The sequence below is a fragment of the Gymnoscopelus microlampas genome (genome assembly GCF_963454915.1).
Source record: "Gymnoscopelus microlampas genome assembly, chromosome: 9".
NCBI classification, from domain to species: Eukaryota; Metazoa; Chordata; class Actinopteri; order Myctophiformes; family Myctophidae; genus Gymnoscopelus; species Gymnoscopelus microlampas.
The window spans coordinates 50222539-50231736 of record NC_139946.1 but is presented as its reverse complement, the minus strand read 5'-3'; the positions used below and the strand labels follow the sequence as shown (position 1 = coordinate 50231736).

The 9198-nt window shown below is 40.7% G+C and overlaps 2 protein-coding genes across 2 annotated transcripts in view; one reads left to right on the top strand and one right to left on the bottom strand.

Moving 5' to 3' along the window:
* LOC311052606 (ribonuclease inhibitor-like) overlaps positions 1-9198 on the top strand; it is a 436715-nt gene that overhangs the window by 130866 nt on the left and 296651 nt on the right. The gene's annotated exons all lie outside the window — the stretch shown is intronic.
* Positions 6117-7992, bottom strand: LOC311051630 (sterile alpha motif domain-containing protein 9-like; the record flags this gene model as incomplete). Its single annotated transcript, XM_084066210.1, has 2 exons — positions 6117-6666; positions 7668-7992. The coding sequence occupies 2 exons, from the start codon at positions 7990-7992 to the stop codon at positions 6137-6139; spliced, it is 855 nt and encodes a 284-aa protein (XP_083922336.1). The 3' UTR covers positions 6117-6136.

Genomic DNA, 9198 nt, shown 5'->3' with positions numbered 1-9198 from the left:
CTAAGCGTCCTAATAGTAATTGTAGGTTAGGTTAATGATAATAATAACTAGAGATAACAGTCTTGCCTTCAGGTTGTCACTGCTCCTGGCGCTCAGAGGTGGGAGGGTCATCTTTCTCTTTGAGGTTACCATGGAGTCACATAGGAAGGAGATGTCCCTGTACACACACACACACACACACACACACACACACACACACACACACACACACACACACACACACACACACACACACACACACACACACACACACACACACACACACACACACACACACACACACACACACACACACACACACACACACACACAATGTACACATCCTGTTAAGCACAACCTGAGCTATACAAAAGTGCTGATTGCACAGTGTAGGAGAGACAGACTGTATAGCTGAGAGTCAGACAGTGTAGGAGAGACAGACAGTAGGACAGCTGAGAGGGAGACAGTGTAGGAGAGACAGACAGTAGGACAGCTGAGAGGGAGACAGTGTAGGAGAGACAGACAGTAGGACAGCTGAGAGGGAGACAGTGTAGGAGAGACAGACAGTAGGACAGCTGAGAGGGAGACAGTGTAGGAGAGACAGACAGTAGGACAGCTGAGAGGGAGACAGTGTAGGAGAGACAGACAGTAGGACAGCTGAGAGGGAGACAGTGTAGGAGAGACAGACAGTAGGACAGCTGAGAGTCAGACAGTGTAGGAGAGACAGACAGTAGGACAGCTGAGAGGGAGACAGTGTAGGAGAGATAGACAGTAGGACAGCTGAGATACAGACAGTGTAGGAGAGACAGACAGTAGGACAGCTGAGAAACAGACAGTGTAGGAGAGACAGACAGTAGGACAGCTGAGATACAGACAGTGTAGGAGAGACAGACTGTAGGACAGCTGAGAGGGAGACAGTGTAGGAGAGACAGACACACTGACCTTCCAGCTCCAGTCATGGACGGTGGTTGGTTCAGGAAGTGCTGGTATTTCTTACGTCCACGTGGGTGATTCCACACAGGGTCTGGTCGTCTGACTCCATGGGCCTTTACAACACAAACTATACTCTATTAGTATACTGGCTAAATTATAAAGAAAAACTGCTCTACTTAAAACTAATACATTGAAGAAGAAAAAAAAACGTATCTTAAAACCCATTTAGACCTGAGGATGATTCTAAAAACGCCTTCTAAATCCTGACCTAAGGTTTCTGAAAAACTTGAAATACTTATTCAAAAATTACAACAAATGTATGTTGCCATATGCTGTACATAGCAACAAGAACCCCAAAAGGGGTTCCTGGTCTAAATTGGTTAAAAATAGCAGTTTAAATCATAAAGAAAAACAGCTCATGTAACTTTCCTCTAATACCCTGGATTTGCTGAAATGTTTACCATTGATCTAATAGAGCCGTTGAATCTTGACCATCGGGTCAAAATTCATGTCAGATCCATGTGTCTAGGTGAGACATGACCTTTGATCTAAATGTCTCAATAGAAGAGCAGCGAGACAAAATACAACCACCCCAAGTTATATTGTGTTAACATACTCTACCATACAGACTGGACAAAATTACATTTTATTCATTAAAACAAGTTGCATAGTGCCGCTTTAACTTAGGTTACTGATCAAAATCAAGACAAACAGCTCAACTTTAAATGATAAATAACTGTAAAGAAATACTAACTTAACTTAAATCTACTAGTTCATATTGTAAAGAGAAACAGCAGACATAATGGAGATACATTAAAAACAGACTACATGAAGAGAATAGAGCTCCTGTCACAGCTCCTGTTATAAATTCGGTTTAAAGCAGTTAAAGCTGAAATGAATTGATCAATCAATAAGCAAATAGACTGATGAATGAGTACCAGTGTTGAGCAGTAATAGAAACATTAGCCAGTAGCTTGTATCTTTGCTACTTTCAGAATGAGGCACTCATGTAACTTTCAACAACGTATTTGTTCCACCATGCATCAAAAGCTACACCAGTACATTTTCAGTGGCACATCAACATAAAATAACAAAACATATGAGTTTTGAGTGCAGTTTGTTCATCACATCAAAGAGAGAATACTCCATCTGCATCCATCTGTAGCTTTTACACAGTCATGTGTGTTTCTTAACCACTCAATGCCGTAACTTATCCTCAATCCCTTTACCAATCACTTTAGGTACAAACTAAAGTAGCTTTAATTCAGCTACACACTCTCACCAAGTAACTTAGTGACTTAGTGTAGCTTCATAGCTTGCTACTTATTTTGGAAGAGCTTTAGAAGAGTAGTACTTAAAGCTACATCTGTAAAGTAGCTACAACACTAATTAGCACACACAACAATAGATAGATACACTGATAGTGATGGATGTGCTGAATCATTCATCCATCATCAGGGTGCACTACACCTGTGTGTGTGTGTGTGTGTGTGTGTGTGTGTGTGTGTGTGTGTGTGTGTGTGTGTGTGTGTGTGTGTGTCAGTGTGTGTGTGTGTGTGTGTGTGTGCGCGCGTGTGTGCGTGCATACCTTGTTGTGTGTGTGGCAGGTGGAGGTCAGAGTATCTAACAGCTGGTCAGGGATCAGTTCAGTGTGGACAGGAAACACATGTTGGTCCTTCAGTACAGGAAGCTCCACTGATCAGGAAATACAGTTCATCACTTTTTAAAGAGAACAGGATCTCCAAATGATTGCTGACTTATTTCTATCAATTGCTCAGCCCACAAAGCCTTGAATTCATGGAGATTTTGTTGTTTTTGTCGCAGTAAAGTAGGTAAAGTAAAGTAATTACTGGAGGCCAAGGCAAAACTAGATCAAAATAATGTATAAACTCCAAAACTGGAGTACTGGACTACTTACTGTCCAGAATCATGAGCGAATGTTTTTATTTAGGTTGGCTCTTGTTAAGATTGGCCTCCTATTTACTTCAATGATGCAATAATGGATATTAGATCAGGAATGCAACAAAAACTTAAACATCTCCATGAATTCAAGGCTTCATGGGGTGAGTAGCTAATAAAGTTGTAGAAATGTAGAAATACTCTGTTACAGGAAAAAGTCAAAATTAAAAAATTACTTGAGCAAAAGTACAAAAGTATTGGAATCAAAATGTACTTAAAGTACCAAAAGTAGAAAGTACTCATTATGCAGGATGTCCCATTTCAAATGTATAAAATGTATACAAATCATTTGAAAATAGCCTATCTACAAGCTCACAATGGGTCGCTTGTAGATCGGCTATTTTCAAATGGCCGAAATATCTAAAGAGCTGAAGTGGGTAATATATGTTTTGTAATAATCAAAATAATCAAAATCTACAAAGTAACTAGTAGTAACTAAAGATTTCAAATAATTGTAGTGGAGGAAAAGTACAATACTTGCCTCTGATGTAGTGGAGTAGAAGTAAAAGTACAGAAAATTGGAAATACTCCACTAAAGTAAAAAATACCTAAAAATTGTACAGTAGGCCTACTTGAGTAAATGTACTTAGTTTCCACCACTGGGCTAAATATGAACTAGCCTACACTGTGTAGATGTTTTTTTTATTATATTTCATGTATATTTACCTGCATTGAGTTCTGAGGCTGTTGGATGTGTGGGCTCTATCTTCTGTGTGACGTTCATTCTGACGGTCAACTTTATATCTGAATATGACTATTTTCCTCTTTAATACCTGCTTAACGCCAATCAGGTGAGAAATAGGCTACTAGAACACAAGAACAAGTTGCCTGTGGTGAACTACATCATTTAGATTCAGTTACTAACAACCTAATCACTACAATATTTGATAAAAATCGAGTCATTTCTGTTTTTCATACTGTATAGATAGGTCCAGGTTACCATGGACGCGTTGTGTGTAACTACGGAGGAATATTGCGAGTCTCTATCCCATCGTCCGGAGGGACGGTCGGTCGCGCTGATTGGCTGGTTGGTTGTCAGAGAAACTGAAGGTAGAAAGTCTGTGAAGCAGCTAGCTATAGACATAGATATAGAAACCTAGATACCTCATTGGCCTCTGCAGTACATTGGAGCAACCTGTATCGCAATACTTGTATCACTTCCGCCCTTAGTCCACTCATAGTGACTGCTGGCCAATCACAGCGCTCACAGCACTTTGACTACTGGCCAATCACAGTGCGTCTTTTCCGGGACTTGTCAGTGCAGTGGTTCTCTGCTGGGTTAAGAAGTAACCTCGCATCACCAGTCTTTCCACCTCGGAGGAAAGCCTGGTCTGCGTTCCAGAAGACAACATATGATCCGGTGTAGACCACGCCTACTGAAAAAAAAAAAGAAAAAAAAATCCTCTTTCCGGTTCTGCCTATCCGGTTTTGCGGTTTAAATGGAATAGAATTTCCCCGTGGGATAATACCGACGCTAAATAGTCTCCGGATAGTGCACGCACATTTACATTTAAAAAATAAGCTAAACAATGCCGTATCAAGGATTTTATTAGCACGGACCTATTTTGGGGTGAGACGTCTTTCCGGTTCTGCCTATCCGGCCACTTTTTCTTTTTTTACACCGGATCATATACCCGAAAATGGAATGCTGCCCAGGCTAGTTAAGAAGAGACCCACCCCGACCTGCCTCTGATTGGCCTACCGAACGTCCCCTTCTGTGACGCACGAGACTAAGGGCGGAAGCTGGTGCGCGCCCGAGATACAGACGCCTCAGAGCCGAAGGAGGCGTCTACCTTTATATGTCTATGGCTATAGACCCCTTAACAGACGACGTCATACTGGCTGCGTGCAGCCAGTATGCGCGCAACGAAACCCATTATATCAGGTCTCGTTAGGACGCGTCTCACTAGCCAACACACACAAGAGGGGGTTGGGGTGTGCTGAAACCAGTGCACCCCGAAACAGGTTGGGAATTGATTGCGTGAAACAATCACCTGTGCGTCCAGGCTCAATGTTAGTAAACAAATAATTGGTCAAATGACTTAAAACCAATTAAACCCGATATTGTAGGCCTATTACAATAATACATTAATGTATTGTCGATAATAGCCCACATTGTATTTTGTTTTAAATGTAGCTCAAGCTAGTTTCTTCACTTTCTTGGAAACCTTAACTACATGACACATTTCAAATCCAAGACACACACACACACGCGCACGCGCACGCGCACGCACGCACACACACACACACACACACACACACACACACACACACACACACACACACACACACACACAGCCAAGATAAGGGTTCATCAATAAGACAAGTATTTATTGAGATCAAATTCATTAACATAACAGGGCTTAGCTAAGACAAAGGTGAAATTTAACAAACATAACCTTTTACTCCATGTTGATGACTATTTAAAAATCTGAAAATGGTTTCATGTAGCCTACTTAAAGTCAGTAAATAGGCCTATACTGTATAAACGTCAACAGCTTTTACACAAACTCAGTCATGTGACCGACATAAAACATGTGCCTCTAAAAATGCTTGAATTGAAAAAAAAAAAAAAGACCATTTGCACTGAGTACTACAACATGGCATCATCTTTGGTTACAGATCAAAGTAATATCAACATATTTACAATAAACCAACTACAGGTCTACAATATAAACATGACCCAAATGTTTGACTTCTGCATGTATTTTCTTGTAAACATTCCTGCAGACACACATTCATACAGAGTTAGTATCAGATTTACAGAAGTGTTCATCTATCCATCAGGTACCCTTATCTCTGTACATTAGTGCAAGTAACGAGCATGTTTCTTTACAGATGAAAGCAGTAAGCACCTTGTCTTCTTTTTTCTTTTTTAGATTTTTGGTTCTTTTGTTTTTGTTTTCTGTCCTAATCCTCGTTCAAGGTTCTGACAGCGGCAAGGGGGAAAACTCTTGCTGAGTCTTGAGTTCCGGGCTTTGAGAGCTTTGTGAATTGTCACAAACAGTCTATTACTGGGGTGGTGTCTGTCCTTCCTTTTTGCCGTACTCAAACACCTGCTCTCGTGTGTGTCCTGCAGACATATTTTAGGGAGCGCCCGCGGTGTGCTCAACCGACCAAACCTCCTTTTTTAGAACTCGCAGATCCTGGGAGCGCCTTTTCCCATACCATACATTACATGTTACAATTTCTCATGTTAATGTGTAATATGTCTACTCTAAATCAATAATCCAGTTAATCTCGCTACATCCCACTAACTGAACAGTCAGTTTTCATACTGGATATCGTACGCAAGTGGTCCATTAATAGCAAATCCTAAGTAAAAGGACACTTTTTCTGTGCTGAAACCCCTTCGTATTCCTGCATAGGCTGGATACACTGGGATTTTATTTTTCCCATAAATGGCATAAACCACACCTGCATCAAGAACTCCATTGACCCTCTGGAGGCGATCTTGGATTTCTTTCTCTTTAAAGATGTCTCCATTTAACCAAAGTTGTGCTAGGCCTTTGTATCCTATGCCAGAAAAACATCTGTCCAATTGGGATTTAGAGGTAACACGTCCTTTACCTTTTCTTCGACCAAGGTAAAAATGTGCAACTGTGCGCCTTTTTCTCAACAAGTGAGACAGCTGCTTTTGAGATGATTTGCAAAGTGAGTCAACATATGACACTATATTTGTGTCTTCAGCATCTGTAGTTGGCCACAGTAACAGCAGTGCTACATAGTATGGCTCTGGGAAGGGGTGTTGCAGGCCAATACCTTGCAGAAGGGTCAGGAGGACATCAGTAGGTCCTTGTTATTCTTCATAAGTGTGGAATTGGGCATCAAACAATGAAGAATTATATTTGCCAAAATGAAACATGTAGTTTCTTTTAAATTTTTCTGAGAATATTGGTGTAAGAATGCGTAGCTTTCTGCAATTGTCTTAAAGTCTTCAGGGCTCTTATCTAGAAACTGGAGTACTCCTGGAAATGTGTCTGCATTCCTCTGTTCAAGAAGCATTCTGTGCGTTTCAAGAGCTGAGTTTAATCTCAGTGCTGAATTGCTTGTTTGTTCTTGAGAAATTTCCTCTGGTGTAGAACACATTAACTCTATGTAGCGGTCAAAGTGTTCTGAGATCTTCTTCTGATTGCGTAAAAGATTGTCTCCTGCATCACTTTCAGCCTTCATGTACGTAAAATAGCAGTTAAAGAATTCAAATATCTTTCTCATGTGTGTTTTCAAATCCTGGAGAAATCGCAAATACTCCTGAATGACATGAAAGTACTTAACATTAACTTCAGATTCAATGTCTGGTACAGATTGAATGCGTGTCACTCCCTTGAGAAAACTCTGCATGTATTTCTTCTTCTGAGGGTCAGTTTCATCAAAGAATGGGAGGTTGCTGATCATTTCAAGCACTGTCAGAACAGTTTCCATTTCTCCCAGATGGCCAGAAGTATTGTAACGTTTTGAGGGATGTATTTCATAATCTTCATCAGGTTCAGCTTGTCTTTTTGCCAGATGCTGAGCCCTTTGAAAAGCCTTTACAGCCTTTTCTGCTAATATAAGATTTTCTCTGAAGTCCTCAGGATTGCATATTTTCTTCTTGTTATTCATTTTGTGTTTGAGGTTAATTTTGTAAACTTGTCCTATTGTATCAACTGTGAAGATGTTTTCAGTGATTCTCTTTGCATCTTCAGCATATTTCAGTGCCTTGGGAAAATCAATCTCATTTTGGTAGAGATATCTTGCCAAAGCTTGAGGAATAGAGGCACGGTCTTGAAATCGCTGTGATGCTTTGATAAAGATACGTTCAATCCTTTCCCCTCCTTCCTGCTTGTGAATGTCCTCTATCAATGGAGCAAATTGAGTGTTTCCATAACCCCAGGTTCTAGGCTGTCGTTCAACCAGCATGCGAAGAACTGATTTCATGAAGGTGTCTTTTACCACAGCCGTTTTGAAGAAGAGGTCACAGTGAAGCAGGTCTAAGACTATATCACTTCGCTTGATGTCGTGGTATGTGCCTAATTCTTCAAGACATGCGGTGGCAATGCAAGGGTGAAGGATCCTAATGGCTTTTAAGTCTCCCCAATCCTCTATGCTGTCTTCAATGAGGAAGTTTGCATAAGGCTCCATTCTGTCAAGCACAGCATCGTGCCAGCGAACCAATTTCATCTGAAAAAAATCTTCACAGAGAGAAAGAGATATGTGTGACTCTGCAACATATGTGTTCACCAGTGCTAGGAAAGTAAGTAGTTGAGCCTTTTTGGTGTTTATATCCAGATTCTCAAGAGTGTTTCTCACAAGTCCAGTGACATACTTCTCATCAAAATTACTCTTCATGATCATGAAACTGTAGAAATTCTCTGGCATTTTGTGAGTTTCTTTTAGTTCCTCAAGTTTGTCTTCAAAGTCTTCTTGTTCCTTTTTGGTCAGTTTGGCTGTGATAAACTGGCATGGTGTAGGACAATTCTTATACTGCATCCGAGGGGAAGGAGAGCGAATACAACTCAGAATGATGACTTGAGGAGCATCTGGAAAGTCCTGTACAGTCCTGCATGCATATTCCTCTTCGATAGTTTTGCGAACGCAGTTCACAAGACTTTGTGTGTTTTCTTCCTTTGAATCGTCTGCCAAGAGCAGAACTTTTGTGGGCTTTTCACTTTTTCCACATTTTGCCAATTTCTTCACTTGATAAGCCACTTCCACTGGTTCAGATGAGCCAGCCTTCAAAATGGCACATCTGAACTCTCGACGAAGGTCCCACATCATATGCATCGCTAAAGAGGTGGCACCACAGCCTGGATGATGAAACAGATTGACTGAAATGCATGTGCCTGTCTGAGTTTTAATCAACTTCATGAGGTTGTCATACTTGTCTCTTTTAATAAAAGGCTTTAATCTGAGCTTCTCACAAAAATAGAAGTTCCACCACTTCACTTTGCTCCCTCTGTAGAACTCCTCCTCAACTTTGATTTTCAAGGCTTTGAATTCATCACTGTTCTCATCATAGACATTTTCACATTCATTCTGACACAAAATATCCAGAGCAGGCATGTAGTCTTCATCTTTCTTCGTAAGAACAACAGCGCTGGAGTCAGAGGATGGGAGAAGTCTTCCAGAAGGCTGGTTGTGAGGTCCGAGTTCCATCACTTTGCCATTGATTTGACCGAGGTTAAGCTCATATACAGAGCGTCTGGTGATATCACACATATATCGGTTCAATACTACTTCCTTCCAATTCTCAAATATTTCTTGTGAAGCACATATGCTAATAATGTTTGCCTCCCCAATGTGTGAATAGAAGGACTGAAAAGTATCAAAAATTGGACCTTTATCACC